At 38.4% G+C, this 21,514-nt stretch overlaps 1 protein-coding gene across 1 annotated transcript in view; it reads right to left on the reverse strand.

Moving 5' to 3' along the window:
* mnd1 (meiotic nuclear divisions 1 homolog) overlaps positions 1–21,514 on the reverse strand; it is a 48,080-nt gene that overhangs the window by 25,417 nt on the left and 1,149 nt on the right. The window contains exons 3-6 of the mRNA XM_084096672.1: positions 21,392–21,449; positions 18,644–18,792; positions 15,503–15,577; positions 15,297–15,411 (exon numbers count right to left, since the gene is read on the reverse strand). Coding sequence (XP_083952798.1) covers positions 15,297–15,411; positions 15,503–15,577; positions 18,644–18,792; positions 21,392–21,449 — 397 coding nt within the window. The remainder of the gene's footprint in view (positions 1–15,296; positions 15,412–15,502; positions 15,578–18,643; positions 18,793–21,391; positions 21,450–21,514) is intronic.

The raw sequence follows: 21,514 nt of genomic DNA on the forward strand, positions 1-21,514 counted from the left end.
ACTGTGGAGTAGGGCTGGGCGATATGGCCAAAAAAAATTATCACGATAATTGTTTTATATCAGTCGATATCCATAATTATCACGATAAATGTCAAATCTTTATTTCTTTCAAGTTTAAAGGCAGATTTTTGCTCCTAAGTGAAAGTTGTAGAAACCAGAGCGTTAATTGTGGTTTTCAACTACTCTTTATTGTCAGAACATATGACAAACACTTGCAAAACAGGTGAACATTTCACAAATCTGAGGTAGAACATTCAAACATTTGTAATTTTTCCTTCACAAAATAAATATCTTTATTGGAAAATAAATGTATTAGTTTCTGCATGTGCTAATGGGGGATATTGTTTCAAGTCTTGAAACAGGTTTGTGTTGCCTGACTTTGATGGCACATATCTTCAGCACAGTTTGCAGTGCAGGCTGCAATATTAATATTACATGTTTTGTCTAGAAAAGCATATTTGACAGTGAGTTGACAGTAGTATTAGCTCGAGTTAGGATGCAGATTTACTGTTAAATTTATGTTCATTAACAAAAACAGTAACATCTGTTAAAATTTCTTTAACAACCTCATTTTTATTTGGTAAAATGTAATATTCTGATTGTTTGAGTTTTATTAAAATTAACCATTGGTCATCCAGTATCATGCATTTAGATCATGATAACCACAGATAAAACCAGGCATAGCCTATAGCACCTCACTATCATGGCAAAATGTAACTTTATGGTTTCTATGGTATTTATTTGTATAAAAAACAGTAGCCTAAATACATTATTAAATACTGTAATTATTAGGGCTGGGGTAAACGATTATTAATTAAACGATTAGTCGGGCGATTATTTTATCGATTAGTCGACTAATCTAACGACTAATTGGAATTAATTATCCTGTCTGTTATTCGCATATCTCTGTCGAACCGTTACTCCGATGGATTTCAAACTCGACAGCTGTCTGGGCACGAGTAAGTGCAGTGCCAAGTTTGACGTTGTTTGGATGAGAAATGCAAAAGATATTGTTAAATATATCGTTAAAAGAAGCACTTAGAAGGTTGTGGTTTAAAAATAAACATTCTGACATAAACACTCTGTCAGCTACAATGTTTACTTCTGAATAATATAGTATAAACGTGATAAATCCATTTTGATTAATTTGAGTAAAAAATGTGTTTTCTTCACTAAGAAAGTGGCAAGATGAAAACCACTATTTTCTCAAACTTTCACATAGCATCTTTAGGTTATAATAACATAAATAATTCAAATCCAGATTTAGATTTTCAAAGATTTATTATAAAAACGGATTATTTTTCCCCAAAAATGCAATGAATTCATGACACTTGTTTTTTTTTCCAAAATGCAATTAATCCATTGAATCAATATAAAAGTTATTTTTCATATTGAAACTGTTGAAAATACACAACAAAGTAAGTTGATCCACATATGACAGCCTCTGAACTCGGTCAATACTAATCTTGTATACAGGCACGTACTGGACTAAACATAGGCTACATTAAATCAGCCATCGCTAAGAAATACCTCCTGAACTTTTTTGACGGCGATCAGCTGTAAAATGGTCCTGCTTGGTCCTGCTCGGTTTTCGTTGACTTTGAGTACAAGAATTGAAAGTTATTTAAAAGATCCCCTGGGGTTAACGTGTCAGCATTCGACAGAAGTTTGACGCTGTCGTGTGAAAATAAGCAACAGTCGGCATTTCTCTTCCTCCCGCGTGCCTCATCTTCTTAATCTCCTCACGTAAATGATTAGGCTAGATTTCGATGGCTTACGTTTCTTCCCTACGGCAGAAATCACCACAGGTTCATCAATGCCGTCAAATGTATTCATTTTTTTGTTTGTTTGTTGATCAAAAAGTACAAACTAGATAAGGAAAACTAGGATGCCGGGTGTATTCAAAGCGCCGCCGTTACTGTTTACAATGCGTGGAATGGTGCGCTGTGAATGGTTGAGCGGATTTATCGCATTCTGCAGAGAAAGGAGACTGGCGTTTGTCACGGTTTGGAAAGAAAGGGAGAAAACATGACAGAATAACACGGCGGGCGGTGTGTGTGTGGCGAGCTGTACCTCCGGGAATGGTGAAAAAATAAAAAAATAAAGAAGCGTCGACGCAAAAAATATGACGTCGACGTAATTTCGACGTCGAAGCGTTGACGTCATCAACGCACCGCCACAGCACTAGTAATTATATTCCATTAGTCCTTCAAAACATTGTCTACATTAATAATATAATACAATTCAATATGTATATCCCACATTTCATGGTGTAGTTAATTTTTCTAGGCTAACGTTACAGTAAATCCATGGTAAATGATGGGAATTTATAGACGGAAAAGCCTTCTGTATGTATTGTTTCTCCTGTTTGTCAGCGCTGTTTCATCTGCCTTTAAACTGGTTTAAATCACTGAGACATTTGTGTTCTTCGCTGAATTCAAGCGCTTCTCACTGGATTTCGTGTCCGAGACCGATCAGAGTAAACGCACTCGCGCTGCGCTGCCGTTTGGACTTTGAGCCGAGCGGATAAATGGTCCGTGTGGCACGCGGTTCAAATGAGTTTCGTTCTGTTTTTTGGCGCATAAACATTATCGAACATTTATCGAACTCTTGATATCGTTTTATCGAGAAAAATTATATTGCGATAATTATCGTTATCGTTTTATCGCCCAGCCCTACTGTGGAGGGCAGTACAGTAAACCTACGTATAACGTACATACAACAGATCTGTTTACAGCATATTGACGATTCTGAATCGTCCACGTCCGCATCGCGATGCATCTAAGAATCGATTTTTCCCCCACCCCTAACCAACTATCAGCCAAATGCTGTTTAAAATGAATTTAGTCGGACTATCTCATCAATAATGCTACTTTTCAGTCATGCCAGCAGCTGCTTGTGGCCCTAAAACAGCTTTAAGTGGCAATATACTGGTCTGCTCAACATAATTGCATAGACCAGTGAAACTGCTCCCTAACTTGTAGTCTGACCTTCATTCATGAACTTCAAGCATGGCATTTAATACAGTGGAAGTCCTAGATAGTCTGAGCTTGTGGTTTGAGAGAAATAATATGAATCTCAATCTGTGCTTGTGGATTCATTTTCTCCGCAACTTACTTCAGCAGCCCTCAAAAGGAAGTCATCCGCTGAAGGTTCTTTGGTCCCACCCTCCAAACAAACCAAGCTGTGGGAGACTCGAAGAGTGCCCCAGGCAAGTGTGGATAAAGTAGTCCTCAAATTCATTGTCCAAGGCTTGCACCCACCACACATTGTTCAGCAACAGGGCTTCATTGATCTTGTGCAACATCTTCAGCCAAATACAAATGTCATGACACGCAATACTGTTGTAAACAAAGTCACAAAGGCCTCTGTTGAAATGAAAAGAAAACTGAAAGCTGCCCTTAGTGAAATTGAGTTCATAGCAACAACAACAGACTGCTGGACGGCACACCGTCGCAGTTTCATTGGTGTCACTGCGCACTGGTTTAACCCCCAGACCATGCAGAGATCCTGTGCTGCCCTGGCATGCAAGCAACTTAAAGGGTCCCATACCTTTTCTGCCCTTGCTGGTGCCCTAAATGATATTCAAACAGAATTCAATATCAGAGAGAAGATCGTTCGTACTACAACTGACAAAGGATCAAACTTCCTGAAAGCCTTCAGAGTTTATGGGCAGGCTGACGGGAACAACAATCCGGAACCTGTAGGAGAGGGTGATGGAGAAGAGGATGGTGGTGGCCAAAATAATGATTACGATGAAGAAGAGGAAAGCGTTGAGGGTGTTGAATTTGTTGATGCCGGAGCCCTGTTGGACGAAGATGACTACTTGGAATACCAGCTACCCAAGCACCATCGCCTGCGCCTGCCACCTCCTCAATTTAGTGTCCACAGTTGATGCTTCAAAAGCAGAAGTCAACCCATTGTACAAGCGCGTGTCAAGGTCCACATTTGCCAAATGCTCTCGCCTGTGGAACAAAACTTCAAGATCAACCACCGCATCTGAAGTAATTGAAGACCACTGCAAACTCCAACTCATAAGGCCTGTTGCTACAAGGTGGAATTCACTCTTCTCAGCCGTAGAAAGAATAGTGAGAATAACAAGAGAACAAGGCGAAGGAGCCCTCACAGCTGTCTGCAGTGAACTAGATACACCTAAGTGCTTGTTTTTCTGCCTTTCAGTTAATGAAGTGATTAACAATAGTTTAAGTTTATACTTTGAATAATGTAGAACACATGTATGCACTATGCCAATATGCAGTCCCCATATTTACTATTGATGTGATTTGTAGCAACACAACTACATTTCTAAAAGTCTCAGATGACAATATTTTTCCTTTTTAATTATCAGTTCCTCCAGTTGAATGTGCTAAATCAAGTAGAATCAATGTTCCATTTTGTGTTTTTCTTTTCTTCTTTGTACAGGTTTACTCCAGTGGAACATTGCAGAATATGCAAAGACAATGAGCCCAGTTGCAAAGGCACTGGATGTTCTTCAGGGAGAAACCAGTATGCAGATGAGATGGTTGGTCCCCACCATAAGTCTACTAAGGACCAAGCTCCAGCACCTTCACGTTGCCTCCAAGTTCTGTGCACCTTTGATTGCTGCACTTCTTTGAGGCCTTAAAAAACGCTTCGGCGAGATGCTTGCAGATCCAGAGCTGATAGCCGCAGCCATTCTAGTTCCCAAATTTAAGACCTGCTGAACAAGTGACGAAAATATCCTCAAACTTGGTAAGTGTCTCACTTCTCAACTTCCCCTTAATACGTGTAATTTCTATGGAGACAGTGAAATGAGTTTGAAATGACATTTAATGACACACACACACTATCCAATACACAATTACAATACTGTCATATGGTCTAAATTTTCCTGATTTTTGTTTTTTATTCCACAGGCCTTGACTATATCAGAAGCCACTTGGACAGTCAGGCCGAGAATCACATCAGTGAGGAGGGCTCCCAATCATCTGAGGAAGAGGACTTCTTTTCCTCCATGAAGAAGACCGGCCCTCTAGAAACGACCCAGCAGTTGGATGGGTACCTGGGGTGCCCAGGAGACACAGTAGAGGTACTGAGGTCCTTCCCAGCTGTGTGCCATCTATCACTTAAAGGGATACTCCACCGTCTTTTCATATTAAACTATGTTATTCCCTTAACTAAGACGAGTTGATACATACCTCTCTCGTCTCAGTGCGTGCACTCAATCGCTCTGGCGCGCGGCGAAACTTTGTTCACTCAGTTCATTCAATACGGGCCAAGCAGAGAAGCTACCAAACACCTCCACGTGTTCCCTATTTAAACACAGTTACTCGCGTAGTGTAACTCGACCTAGGACGGTGACACAAAACAAAACGTTGCGCTTTTCTAAGCGTGTAAAATGGATAACTATATTGTATGGCGGAATACCATAGCAAGCGCTTGTAAGCACTTCGTCTTGGCGGAGTAATATCTTCCCCAGAGGGAGCGGGGGCCGGTGAGAGGATTTTTCACGAGTGAAGATATTACTCCGCCAAGTCGAAGTGCTCATAAGCACTTGCTATGGTATTCCGCCATACAATATAGTTATCCATTTTACACGCTTAGAAAAGCGCAACGTTTTGTTTTGTGTCACCGTCCTAGGTCGAGTTACACTACGCGAGTAACTGTGTTTAAATAGGGAAAACGTGGAGGTGTTTGGTAGCTTCTCTGCTTGGCCCATATTGAATGAACTGAGTGAACAAAGTTTCGCCGCGCGCCAGAGCGATTGAGTGCACGCACTGAGACGAGAGAGGTATGTATCAACTCGTCTTAGTTAAGGGAATAACATAGTTTAATATGAAAAGACGGTGGAGTATCCCTTTAAGCTTAATATGGCACTCCCTGCCTCAGCAGCCTGTGAAAGACTGTTTAGTGTTGCAGGGCTGATCTTCAGGCCAAGAAGAGCATGCATTGGCTCAAAGAACTTTGAGAACCAGCTGCTTTTGCAGCTGAACAAAGCCAATTGGTAACTCTTTGTTGCATGTACTGTGCTTAACTGATGTAGATCCTGTTGTTGTACATACAGGATTGAGTCCAAAGTGTTTGTTACATCTTTTAGTTAAATGTGACATTGTTGCCATTTTTCGTGACACCAATTTTCTTGTCTGTTGCCCTCACTTGATTCCTGCAGCTAAGCTTGGATGTACATTTACATTCCAATAAAGGTTATTGATAACATGCCTCAGAAGTTTGACTTTTTGCACCATTACAATACTTATAGGCAACTAGTCATCATATCTTCCGCTCCATGAAACACATGTTAATGCTCAGTAGTACACATATATGGTTCTTTAATGTATTTGCATTGTACTAAAATGTGTTCATTTTCAATGGGCATATATGCATATAGGCTATAAACAGGTAGCCTAGTGCATCCCAAATTTTTCAACATTAACATTTTCATATAACATTATAGTCATTATGGCCTTTAGAAAAATGTTTTTTTTTTTTTTTTTTGAGGAGGTGGGGTAGTGCACTATAGGCCCCTGTGGCGCGGCCTAAGCTTTTGTCCTTAATGGCATTTTTTTCCTTACATTACTTTTACTTTTATACTTTAAGTCGTTTTGAAACCAGTACTTTTACTTGAGTAAAAAGCTTAAGTTGATACTTCAACTTCTACAGAAGTCTTTTTAAACCCTAGTATCTATACTTCTACCCGAGTAATGAATGTGAATACTTTTGACACCTCTGCCAAGTACAAGTACTTACATTTGGGTACTTGCCGATACCAAGTACCGATATGAGTATTTAAAGGTGCAGTAGGACATCTGGGAAAATGCTAACTTTAGCCTTATAGCACTAAAAGCGTACATCCCACCCTCTCTGCAAATCGCCGTCCAAAGCCATGCCTCCTGAAAGCATGAACGCGCACAGCCAAAAAGACCGGAGCCAACGTTACTGCAATACATCATGTGTCATTCACTGGTGAGAAAACTTTATAGTACAGTTAGTAACAGTCCTACAATACCACACATAAACAACTTCTTAAAAACGGAATTAGATGCAGCAAGTTTTCGGTTTGTTTAGCTAGCAAAACTTGAAAGTTTACATTAATATTTCTTGCATGCCAGGGGTTTCACGATGAGAGTCTGCTTGTTGTTGCTGCTTGCCTGCCATTCTCGCTCTTTCTGCACAGCGTACGTAAACGCGCTGATGACTTATGACTTGATATAGATTATCAAGACAGAATATGCTAATCAATGACTAGAAGATAACTACACATAAGCTACATAAATTCATCAACCAACCATTCAGAAACGTCCTGTTGCATTCTACATGTTGTCACTTCTTCTTGAGTCTCTCCATCATTGTATGAATCCGGTTTGAACAAAAAAGGCTAAAAGTTTTTGAAATTTTCAGTGCATGTTCATAAATTACAGTTAGTACAAAATGCTGCAGCTCGAGTCATTACCAAAACTTCCACTTTTGAACACATTTCTCCTGTTTTACAGAAGTTGCATTGGCTCCCAGTTAAATTCCGTGTGAATTTTAAAATTGTACTTTTAACTTACAAAGCACTTAACAACTTGGCTCCTTCATATCTTCAAGATCTTCTTCATATACACACTCCTTCCCGCACTCTAAGATCTGCTTCTGCACTTACACTTGTTCTGCCACGCACTCGGACAACTTCTATGGGGTCACAAGCTTTTGGCTATGCTGCTCCCCATTTATGGAACTCTCTTCCTGTAGAAGTTCGCAACAGTTCTAGTCTCTCAGTTTTTAAATCTCGTCTTAAAACGTATCTGTTTAGGCAGGCTATTATGTGATTTAATGTTTGTTGCTGTACTGGTTTGATTGTTTAATGTCTTTTTTTTAATGAATTTTGTAAGGTGTCCTTGAGTGCCATGAAAGGCGCCTTTAAATAAAATGTATTATTATTATTATGTCTGTGTGAGTGCAAGCTGTTGAAGCTCCGCCCTCTGTTCCTGGGAGCAGCAGCTCATTTGCATTTAAAGGAACAGACACAAAACGGTGCGTTTTTGCTCACCCTCAAAAATGTACAATTTTAACACGCTATATAAAAATATCTGTGGGGTATTTTGAGCTAAAACTACACATACACACTCTGGGGACATCAAAGACTTATTTTACATCTTGTGAAAAGGGCATTATACCACCCCTTTAATAATACCATTACAGTTCTTCTAACAATGTTTTATTTTCATCAGATGTTTTTCATTTTCTGACTGTAACAAAGTAAATATACAACTTGTATAATCAAATTGCTTGTGTTAAAGGAGCTATTTCTCACCCATCCTCTTGACAATTTAGCAGAGCATAGTTTGCAGTCTGCTCTACATGTATCATCATCGCTCATCTTAAAATCTCTCCAAACGGCTGACATTACTCCTCCTCCGACTACCTGCTCAACTGACGAGAGGTTAGGCTAATGTCACGTTGCCATAAGGGGCCGTTCACATATCATGTTTTTTGCACGTGCAAAATCGTTAATTCAAATGTAGGGGCGTGGCAAGCGCGCTCATAATAGAAGCGATGCGGTAACGACGCGCATGTGGTGCGGCGTGCTCGTTTTTCCAGGTGCGCCTATGTTCATGGTTGCATAGCAACGACAGACGCCACGGGAGCGCAAGTGCTTGTGAAAAGAAGGAGAAAGTGGTGTGGCTGCGGTTTCCATGCGTTTTTAGACCCCTTAAGGCCCTTTCACACTGGACGCGATTTTGACGCACAAATAATTCACGCGATGGTTTTATTTTTTGATCAGCTGTTTGTGTAATGAGCGCTTTCACACCGAACATGAATGTGCTGCGGCGAAAAAACGACTTTTAATTTTTTCGTTTCGATGTCGATTTTTTTTTACTTTTGCGGCGACAGAAAAGGCTTCAGCCAATCACATACTACAAGGACAACGATTTATTGCCAACCAACTCGGTTATCTCGACTGTGAGTATGTTGTGTGATAGTTTTAGTCGTTGTATAGTCCTGTGCTGTGTAGGCTAGCAGGCTAAACTACATTTGGGATAGAAAGCTAACACTATTATCGTCAAAGATAGAGACAGAGACCGTGTTTACTTTGAACATGTAACAAAATGTAGTGAGACTATTTAGAGCTGCTTTTAGTATACTATACATTCTTTGTGTGATATCTACAGTTTCTAGTCGAATGATTTTAACTTGTTACTTCGTGTGTTACATGTAATGTATAGTGACATTACAAAACGCATTGTGTTTAGTTGAAGACGCAAAAAAACTGTGCACATTAGCATACTCCCCTTCAGACTCTCTGTTCTTTAAGATTGGGTGCACCCAAAACCTTCTTTTCTGTCTTTTAAAGGAACACTATGTAGCTTTTCAACCTTCATAATATATTTCCAAGACCCTTGTGATGGTACATCGACTTACAATAGGTTGAATGACGCGTCTGCCATAGCCTGACGGGGTCTGTATCGCTTTTCCTGGCACTACGTAACTTCGGGGTTCGGGTAGTAACCCGAGCACAAAAAGAACTACAAAATTCGACTGCTTTACGGCATACGTCACTTCCCCCACCACTTCCTCAAATTTGGACGTGAGAGGCCAACCAGTGTTTGTTTTCGGCTTTCGTGCGTATGTTTTTGTCATGGGGGCTGTTTACACCTGGCCACTTCATGCGTTTTCTCAGATCGGATAGCTATCCGATCATGAAAAGACCAGGTGTAAATGCCCTCCGAAACGCAATCGAGACGGATTTGAATCCGATCACTCAAACCACTTCAGGAGGAGGTCTGGGCCGCATTCCAGACGAAACTGGACAAGTGTAAATGCATCTGGTTGTTAAAACCACATATGTAAATTGTACTCCTCCCAAAAATGTTAGAAAAATAAATAAAAAAACGTGTGAGAGCGCGTTATAGGCTTTATGTTATAGACGGATATGACGACGCTACTGGAACACGCATCACCGCAGATGAGCAACTGAGCATATTCATCAGGACAACGTGCAAACTATCGCAAATCAAAGTGAAAGTAAGTTGCAGACTTAAAAGTAAAGAAATGAAATGATCTTACCAGGGCTGTTACTGCTTTCTCTTATTGCGGTCTTTGATTTTGAAATTTTAGCTGATGATCAATAAAATGCAGCTCATATCTGTTGCTTTCGGTGACGTGCACTCCATTAAATCTGCATATAGCGCGGGAATTGAAGATCGGATTTAAATCCGTTTCGCAAAAACACATTTATGTGACCAGGTGTAAATGGAATCGTTTTGATAAATCAGACAGCTATCCGATCTGAGAAAACGCATGAAGTGGCCAGTAAATAAATCTCGTATTTGTAAACTTGTTTGCATTCTATGTTGTATGTTGTTGCGCTTGCTTGTAGTATGTCATTTTTTTACATGCTGTTCATTCATCCATTGCTGATAATTAGACCAGTCCAATAATTTCCACATAATGTCTAGCTAGCTTTCGATTATCAGAGCTGTTAACAGACTTGCTAACAAACATTCGTTTCTCTTACGTGTTTTTTGCGTTATGTTTTATTGCCTAGCTTGCCTCACGAACTAGTTTGCCAGCTGAACTCAGTTGTTGTGAGGTGTATTTATCACGTAGTCCTGAGGGATATCAGACGACGCTGTTGACATTGATTCTTGCGATTATTAGGGCTGTGCTCAGAATATCGATACAACGATACATCGTCATGAACTCCTGACGATGCGCGTATCGATACAGCAGCTTCCGTATCGATACTGTTGTGCTTATGTAGCCAATTCAGGGCTCGAATTTCGGCGCGGGTATTGCGCATAATTTTAATCATTCCTGCACTTTAGCATGTATTGTATGAGTAAATTAATCCACACAGACTATCATTTCAGACAATCAGACAGACAGACACAACAGACAATCAGATCAGTCATTTTAAAACTTTCTGCGAGACGCAATTTCACTAAGAGCGTGAAGCCTTGTTTATACTTTCGCCTGGCTCCGCAGCGCGAGTCTCCGCTGCCTGCACGTGCACCTCCCCAAACGGACGAGGCGTTTATACTCGACGCGCTCACAAACAGCTCGCGAGTAACAAAAGTTATTTTTCGCGGATTATATCACTTTAACAAACAAAAACACGCAAAATTATGTCAAACATTCCGGTCTTGTTGAGTATCCTCTAAACACAGTCAGTTATGTCTTCAGCATAAAACGCATGATGGGACAGCATAATGAAATCAGGATCCGTGCACTAGGTCTTAAAGCGACAGAAGCCACAATGTGTCTGTCATTAATATTGTTGTCAAAACAACAAAAGATAGTTTTAATTTGAAGAATTTGGATTAATAGCCTATATGCATTTAATTTAGTCAGGACTAAAATACTACCCAGTGTTATTTTGCATTTGATTACTTTATTCAGTTTCTAGTTTCTGAATACTAGTGCTAGACCTATTCAAAAAGTTTTCTCTTTATTGGTAGGCTATCTTTATTCTATTGTACTTATTTGCGCTACTGAAGGAAGAGCCATTTTAAGCTTTTTTGTGACAAGTTTTTATTTCATTTAACTCTTTGTTTTTTTATGACAAAAACTAAATAGTTTTTCAGTGATCACAACTGTTATAACACTGGTTATACAATAAACATATATTACTGTTACTAAACTCTGAAATTCCAAATTGATCCATATCGTGATACGTATCATATCGTGGCTTTAGTATCGTGATGCGTATCGTATCGTGACATTGTTGGTGATACACAGCCCTAGCGATTATCATGAGAACAGTTTTCAATATCTCACATAATTATCAGGACATAAATAAGCCTAATGTAGAGGTTGTAAATAGTGCAATAATCATGTCTTCGGAGTCTATCTGTGCCTGTTCCATGCCCGACGCAGGTACCGGTGTACAGGGTGGGAGGTGGGGGGGTGGAGGGGTATTTACGACAGTGCAAGTATTCCACAGCGACTCTAGGGGTCGCTGTTTGACAATAACACAATTTCTACACAGTGTGCCTTTAAAGAAAATGAAAAGCTCGTCTTCACTGGATGATGATGATGAAGTGTCCATGTTTTCTCAGCTGTCGGCGCGAAAGTTTTGGAATGTTGAAGCTCTCTGAACGTCACAGACGTCGCAAATTCGCGTCGCGGCTTATGTGAATGGTTTTGACGCGAACTATTTGCACACAAACTATTCGCTTTTTCGTTTCACTTTTTCGTTACGCATCCGGTGTGAAAGGGCCTTTAAAGTGGTATCGGGTGCGGTTATATCGGGGTAGTTTTAAGAGTACGAGTACATGAGCACAGTATCGGACCGACACCCGAGTACTGGTATCGGTATCGGTGCATCCCTAGTATAAGAGTTTTCAAAAATTATAACAAGAGTGAAACTTTAAAATTTAACATAACTAGAACATTTATATTGACTATACCAGGGATACTCAGAAGTAATTAGTTAACCATTAACCGACAATAAGACTTTTGACCGATTATTACTATTGATTCAACGGTAAAAAAAAAAAAAAAAAAGATTTTTTGAAAACGCTTGTTGCTTGGTTAAAAAAAAAAACAATACATATAAAATTGCTTTTTTGAGGAAAAAAATTGATAATAATCCGATAATTTGTGTATAAGTCGTATTTTATTATTTCATTAATGTAAAATACCGGTAAATAAAGCACAATGTTTACAAACATTAAAAAAACACTACAAACTATTTTAGTTCCCCTCACTCCACAACAAATCCTTTTAATTTCACGGTATTCAGAACAGAACAAGAATTAAAAATAAAAGTAGCTATATAAACAGGATAATGTGCTATGCCACACTGCCAGAATCGTCAAGGAGTGGTTAAAGCAGTGTTACTCATTGTGCGGCTCACCAAGCTTTAATTTGTGGCTCGCATGGCGGTAAATATAATATGATAATGCAGGTATAGAGATATTTCATAAAAACATTAATAACAAGTAGGGCTTTAACATAACCCGTTAAAAACTAAAAGTGTCAGCTCTATTACAAATATTTTCGATCAGATTGAAAGGGGTGGTTTATCGAGAGAACGTGAAAAAACTTGATCGATTGAAAACCGAAACTGAAAGGACGACGTATGACGCGCTGAACGAGCTGTTCTCCTGATGAATAAAGTGTCATATAAATGAGTATCCTCTCATTCTATAATTCTCCTTTCACTCAGCATCTGTGAAGTGAAGCAGGACAACGGCTCACCAGTCCTTGTTTCAGATTATCATACAGACGACTGGTTTGGGGCATTTTTACTGCGTGATAAATACAAACAGCACGGCACAACGGTTCATATGTTCATATTCCGATTTGAATCTTTTGACTTATAAACACGCACATCAACCCAATCATGTATCACATCACGATGTTTAGCGTTCATGTAAACTACAATACATTCAGATTCATCAATCGGAATGAATTCAGTCCGACTGAAACAAAAGTAGTGCATGTAAATATCCAGTCTCTGCAGAGAAGCCAGTTATATGGCGGTCTTTCCAGCTCTTAACGCTGCATGTGCTCTTGGATGGTTAGATAGGCCTACAAGATGGGCTAATGTAGAAAAAAATAACTTAAGGTCATTCTGGGATGAATATTTTCTGGAAATCCCCCTTTTTTTCATTAAAGGAAATCATCTTGTCTCAGTTACAAATTTGACTGATAAATCATAAATAATGTTTTTTTTTCACCCTTTTGTATTTATTGCATTGCATATTGTATTTGCATTTATACTTTGCGGTAAAATGGCTCTCCTACTGACTTTGTCCTATCAGTGCGGCTCTCATGAAAAAAATAGTGAAGACCACTGGGTTAGAGGAACCACTGTTAATGCCTTAGCCTCCAAATTCACCTGACATGAACCCAATTGAACATTTGTGGTTCGACTTGGAAAAGCAGGGCACGTTCAAGTTCAAAACGGTGCGCAACGTTTTGCTACGGTTTCCGAGTTGAACGTCATGTTTCCTGGAAACGGCGTGCACCGGTGTGCAACGGGGTTTGAGATACGTTTTCTCTTGTTTGGTGGGTGTGTCAGAACTGCAGTCCAATCAGCAGCAACATGTATATAAAGCACGCGGTATTAAAGTGAACTCGCACAATGGGTTCAAGGAAAGTAATTTACAAATGTATTCGATGCAGCTCGGTATACGCAACAACTGAGGATATTAGAAGACATGTTTGTCTTAAGTTTTATTGTAAAAATATAGGATATCAACATAATGATGATGTAGTTGTTTATATTTTTAGCTTCATTGCAAGTGTATGACATTTGGTATAGAAATAAACAATGGTAATTAAGTGCTTTTCCTAAAAATGAGAAAGAAAATACAGGATATTAAAACAGTATGAACTACAAATAAAGTCAGTATGTGAGGCTAAATAGATGTGTTTTAGTCTGAATTAGGTAAGATGTGTGCTTCCATTTCAGTTTCAGCAATCCCTTCACTCGATTGGGATGTTCTCTTTTGTTCTGGGCGGCAAGTGCAGTAACTGTAACATTGGGCATATTTTGTAGTATTAAACACATATTTATACCGACCTTATCAGGCTCCGAAAATTCTTCACAAAGAACACAAAGAATGGCCTTCTCAGCTGCCATAGTTGCAACTCTTGCGTCATCAACAGTGTGTTCAACGCATCACCGTTTCTGTTTAAAAAACGTTGTGCAACGTTTTGTCGGGGCTGAACTCAGCCCAGGTTTGTGCAATGTACAGGAACTGGAGGACTTTATGGTACCAGATACCCCAGGAGACCAATCGCCACCTCGTTGAATCAATGCCTGGCCGCGTGGCTGCTGTTTTGCGGGCTAAAGGTGGTCCTACAGGTAATTAGGTAGGTGGCCATAATGTAATGGCTCATCACTGTATGCATTAGGGGTGTAATGGTTCTTGGTAAAAATTCAAACCATACCGTTCTTCACCCATGGTTCGTTGCGCACTTGCACTGTGGTTCATCTTAAATCTGACGATGCATCCATAATATGGTTTGTTGAATATTTTAAATTACCTTTTATTTATTATAGTTTCCGTTTTTGTTTTAATTTTACTTTAATTTCTGTCATTTTTATTATTATTTTTTACATAATTTCTAAATAGTATTAATTTATTTTTTATTTCATTTTTAGTTTTATTTCAGTTGGTCATTTTAGTACTCAAACTTTTTTCAGTTAGTTGCCAAGACAACATTTCAAATTTTCTAATAATCTAATTTTAGATTAATTGAATAAAAATATATAATTTATATTTTATTTCAGATTTATTTCAATAAACAAAAATGTTATTGACAAAACTGCTGATTTCTTAGAGTTTCATCCATGCTTAATATTTATAAATATTACTCACGGATCTCCTCCACCACCTCTGGATCACATTCTTTATACTTCTCCAGTTCAACTTTCAGATGATCTCTCTGATTTTTCAATGCCGCAAGTTCCTTCAGGAGATCCTCTCTCTCATCCTAAATGCACACAAAATCAGTAGTCAGAAACAGCCCACAAACATTACACAGTGTAGTAATCTAGTCCAAAGAGAGAGAGAGGTGAACGCACATTAATTTCACGTCCCACTTTGGCTTTGTCAACTGCTTGCTGAAGGGCTTTTTTACGCTGATTTCCCTCTTCATGCTACTCAGACAAAAAAAAGAAATCAATACATTACACTTCTGCAGAAAATCTCTATCTCAGAACAGAATGACTTCTGTTCTCACATCAACGGCATAATATTAAAGCATACACTGTAAAAATGTTTGTAATTTTTACAGAATTCTAAAGAAATATGGTACAGTAAAAACCTGTTAATTAGTTAAATTAAGTTGCCTTAATATGATGAAAAATTATAAATGGTATAACATTTTATACACATACACACACACACGTATGTGTGTATATATACACATACAGTGCTTAGCAAATGTATTAGACCACCTGTCATAATAAAGAGGAAAATATTTTAGGAATCTGTCAAAAACTTGTTTAATACTAAAAATGTTATTGTCATTTATTAGGCAATAACAAACTTAAACAACTACATGGTCTTTATTTACACATTATATCCACAAGAGGAGCATAGCGATGGATCTTTATTTGATAATAAGAACTTGTTTGTGATTCTGGAATGTCTTATTCAGCATTGTGTATATATGATCTGATCCCAGTGATTATTGACAACCTCTACCCACATTAGAATTAATTTCAAACAGTTTGTTGATTTGCTGATTTTTGGCCATTTTTTGATAACATACCACCTGTATTATTAGGGTAGTTATCAGTACATATTAAGTTCCGGTTCCTTGATTGGTAGTAAATGGCCATCACCTGCTTTCAGATGGAGCGGCATTTACTACACAGAGCCGTAGTTCACTGACAAGCTGAGCCATATCGCATTAATTATCGCAGGCGATACGTCCGTGATAATTAATGCGATATGGCTCAGCTTGTCAGTTAACTACGGCTCTGTGTAGTAAATGCCGCTCCATCTGAAAGCAGGTGATGGCGATTTACTATTAATCAAGGAACCGGCTTTACTGATGAGATGCGCACAACAATGTCATGCGATATATCGCCCAGCCCTAGCTCCAACCATAGCGATCAGAGAAAATCCAGGGAACCGAGGTTACGTAAGTTACCAGAGTTTTATTATAAGTTCAAAGATTTTCCCTGCATTGAAAATATTTTGGTGCTCTATGAAGAGCTTCAAAGGTTTATTTACTATGTGTTTTTGCAGCGTTGAGCTTTGCAGCCAATCACAGACATATCTGTTGAGCACGTGAAAGCAATGGCCAATCAGGTGTGTTTAAGTTAGTCAGATTCCTCTCAACACTGCACAGAACGGCTGAGTTTTTGTTGAGCATTCTGAGTTCTGCATGCCAACAAAGCATAAAAATGCTGTCAATAAGAGATTCATTGTGCAGCATAGACAGCTTCATTTATAATATTGGGAGTATTCACAAAAGTGCAGTTTTGTGAACCTCGCTTGGAGCTGAATGGACAGCTTCAGTGATTACAATGACGATCTTTGCTCGCTTTCTGTATATATTTTTCATTCTGCTAACTACAAATTGCAAAGTTTTGGATTTACAACCATATTTAAATGTGCAAATGAATTCGATTTAAAGGGGAACTGAAACGAACAAAATATAATTCGATAACATGTTGGTTATTAAAATTGTACACAAATTAATTCAAAAATAATATTAAAAACAAAACATACATTAAGTTTTTCCCAATACTGAAATTTACATTTGTTCTTATCAGAGTGCAGCCGTGTTCGATGACGTCACTGGCATGGTATCACTGTAGGCTACTTACTAACGTTATGTCAGGCTACTCTACTGCTACTCTGACTGTCTGACTGATTTTGACTGTACAAATTTTTTTACTGTACAAGTCAACACTAAAAACAGCATTTAAGTAAGAAATTGAATCATCAAATGAAATAATAAAACTGCATATTCTTCACTGTATGAATGAAACGTATACTGATTCTTATATAGACTGCTGTCACTTTAAGAACTACAGTAATGCAGGGATCTAGAATATAATGAGACACATAGAACCTTGTGTTTTGACACTTCAAATGCAATAAGACGATAAAGAGAATTTAGTTTAGTGCATGCGCTGTGACAGCTGGCTGTGCATTGTGTTTAGGCGTGTGCGTTCGTCAAATTTAAACTGGCAAGGCACGCAGCCGCGTCTCTCATGCACAGTTTGAGCGGCTGAAATCACAGAAACAAGTATCTTGCGGGTGTCGTCAATGGATATTGCTTATATTGGATAGCATCCTCGATGTCGGATTAATTTAGCAAGGTGATCTGCGGTGAAGGTGAACATCACGATAACAACAAGGGGTGAGTGGAACTTGTTTACAGGACCCGCCGTGGTCACATTTATGCCACAGTCATTTTGCAAACAGGTTATTCGGCCCTTGATGGCATCGGAGGTGTTATATTCGCTTGTTGGACAGATCACAATTTTTGAACATGCTCTTGAGATGCCATTTTGCTGGAGCTGTCAAGGTAGGCTATCATGCCAGTGACGTCGCAGACCGTTGAAGCTCAAGATGGCTGCACCCTAGTAACAAAACAACAAACTAACATCACAGTTTTTCCCCCTTGTAACTACTTCAGCAGTTTTAAGTATCCTACCACAAATAACAATAACACATCTGTTATATCACCTTTACTTCCTATTCCGTTTCAGTTCCCCTTTAAAGTGATAACCATAGCACTGGATGAAACAAAATAATCTGATACTGTATGCTAAATGATCTGTGCATTAAGTCTTAGAGTGTAAATGCAAAATAACAGACCAGCTACATTTTAATAATGTATTACTTTGTTGCTCATTTTATAACTTTTCAAATCAGTCACTCAGTGAATTTTTACATATAAATTAAAAAAAAATTAAATATAAAATAGTTCTAAGCACTTTATGATCTGTGATCAGTGATTATTTATTATTTCATGAATAAATAGGTGAAGTTATTGGTATATTGGTATATGCGGCATCAATATGCAATCCCATAATACCTGAAACACTGTCACATAATTTTTACAGTAAAAAAGGCAGCAACCACAGCTGCCTTTTTCCAGTAAATTTAACAAAGTATGTTTTTCCAGTGTACATGTAGACTAGCAGAAAAGCAGCAGTGCGGATTAACGAGAGTCAGATATCAGAAAGAGATGCCCTTACTTGTCTATCCAGTTCCTCTAATCTGTGTTTACGCGCATGCAAGGCTTTACTGGGGAACGCCCAGTAATAGTTGGAGGTGCCCACCCTCTCGGTGTCCACCATGTTATCATCCACCAGACTCTGCAACACATCTTTCACTGACATAGGAGCTAATGAAAAAGATTAAACAAATTCTCCAGTAAGTGTGAGGATTTGGGGAGAAAAACAAGAGATTCATAGTGCATTCCAGTACATTATTAATGGGATATCGTAAATTAAATCGGGAGAGCAGACCAAAAATGCGCACTGTATGTTGTCCTTTTTCATACTGTTACAGCAGAATACAAAGAAAAAAAAAGAAAAAAAAAAGAATCAGGAGGAAAAGAATGCAGTGTAATAGAGCTTGCCATAGATATTCGTTGAATATAATCTGAAAATAGAACATGAAATAACTTTTACAGCTCATTCAATCAAACTGATGGATAAGGATTTTTTGTAGTGCAACCTTAAGATTTTAAATTATATCAGTCTTTTTGAGTGGAACTTCCCCAAATCAGACGTGCCTTCCATAATCTAAAACACAGTAGGCTCGTTAGGAAAAAGGTGGATACCCACTGTGATTTTTTTTTAAAGTGCCCCATTATGGTTTTTCGAATATTCCCTTCTATGCAGTGTGTGATATAGCTGTTTGCGAATGTAAACGTTCTGCAAAGTTGTAAAGTCGAAAGTGGACGATATATAAAGTTATTGTCTCCCAGAATCAACTCTGAACCGCCTTAACGAGTCATATGTAATTCGAATCTTACTGCGAGACAGTTTTACGTCACCAGAAAATACATTTGCATAATGCATACCTAATGTACCGGACTAATGTACATTGTCCGCCCGAGAACAACTTGACCACAAATGTAATTTTACTGACGACTGCTTCTTAAATCTAGGAGTTCAACGCTTGCTAGTGAAAGATAGGTCAGTTTATTTGGACCAGCCTGATCCTCAGAATCACAACCTGTAAGTATGAATAATTACTGATGTATATATTTTCTACCGGGTGTTCATGTTTTATGTTGTGTGCTAACTCACGTTATTACTGTCTTACTGAAATAGTTCTGCTAAGCAGCAGTGGGCCACTATTACCTAAAACTGTGTCCATTAATGTAGATTGTCTGTCGTTCTTACTACTTTGAGTAAAGATAAAGGATGGAGTAAAATTCATTTTGCAAACTTTAATGTTACATCAGTCATTCACGCTAGTGCTCAGCTTCCCGCATGTGCACTGCAATAAATTTGAAATATACACATCAGTATGTTGAAGAACATACTCTTGTTAATGCTGATGGTGACTGGATCGGATCTACGTTACAGTTGCAAAATCTCAAAATGAGTTGTGTATTACTGAGAAACGTCCTGCTCAAGTCGTCCTTGTGATGGAGGTTCGAGTTGAATAACTAGTTCGTTCGTCCAATGTTTCATCATCGGACTCGTGCTTGGATTGATTTGGTAAAAATCAACTCCTTCATTATGGTCTTTACAGTGTGTACAATCGCTGAGCTTGAAGCCTCCGGAGCTGAAGTTTATGGTAGTGGGCGTTTAGCTTCCGACAAACACATGTACATGGTAGACCAATTACAACAGACTGAACCGTCTGGCCATTCAGAGTAGAGTAGGCTCGCGGAAAGGAGGGATTTAGAGAGACTGAATCATTGGACGAGTCGTTTGAGAATCATTGAAAAATGTGGTCATGTGCATGTGTATATTATGAGGAAATTAAAGTGTTTTTTGCATGTAAACCTGTTGAAGTAGACTCCAAAGCAAAACCGGTAGCCTTTAAAACAGCATAATAGGGGCACTTTAAGCTTTACTTGTCTTGAAAATGGCAGTTGGTAACAAGTGGATAAATGGGACTACAAAGATTATCTGGGACATTAAACGTCATCACGTCAAATAGCTAAACTCATCTACTCACTAGTTCAATTTTACAGCCTCACTGTGTTTATACTCGCACTCTAGCAAACTATTTTAACTCAGACTTTCAGGGATTTTTCAGGGAGTTATTTTACTTCTTGTGATTGTATTCAGGCTTTAAAATTCATAAAAGTTAAGTTCATTTGTGAAGATTATCATGATGAACAAGACGTGTTGTGTAAGAAGAATCAAACTTTTGTTGGATACAGAGCTATAATAATAATCCAAAAGCCAATGGAAAAAAACAGGCGAAATGTGCCATAACTGCAGCAGTCTACTAATTTCTATGTTTTACATTGTCTATTGCTGTTTGCAAAAAATCCATTGACATCAATTACAAAACAGCCTTGTCTCCTTGGCAATGTTCCGCTTCATTACACTTTTTTTATTTATTTTTTGCTAATGGTCGCTTTAAAGAGGCTCTGGTATGTGTTTGTGGTGATTAACAGACTTTTTTTTTTTTTTTTTTTTTTTTTTAAGTTATAGCAGTTTATTTTTATTATTATTATCATTTCTTTCAAGAGGATAAATATTCCGGCAGCCTTACAAGATACTTTTAAATCTCTAAGGCAGAACTTTTCCTGGGCATTTTCTACAACTAGGTTAATCACATTGGCACCTCCTGTGGAAATCCTCTGCTTTCAATCCAAATCAAACAGGTAAGGATCAGTTTTCTGATGATTACCATTACATGTGTTCTAAATAAATGTGCAGGGTCACTTGGAGCTCCCTCTATCTGTGACATGGACTTATAAATGCCAGGAACATAAACTAAAGATTATACTACAGATTGATAAAACTTACTGATTCCTTTGGATTTGGGGGCGATTTTTTCTATATCTTTCAGCTGAAACACATCTTTCTGGAAGGGGGAAAAATAATCTTAATTAATATCATCTTCCAAAGTTTGAGAACCATTAGAGAACC

Source organism: Abramis brama, assembly GCF_963993115.1.
Source record: "Abramis brama genome assembly, chromosome: 2".
Classification (NCBI taxonomy): domain Eukaryota; kingdom Metazoa; phylum Chordata; class Actinopteri; order Cypriniformes; family Leuciscidae; genus Abramis; species Abramis brama.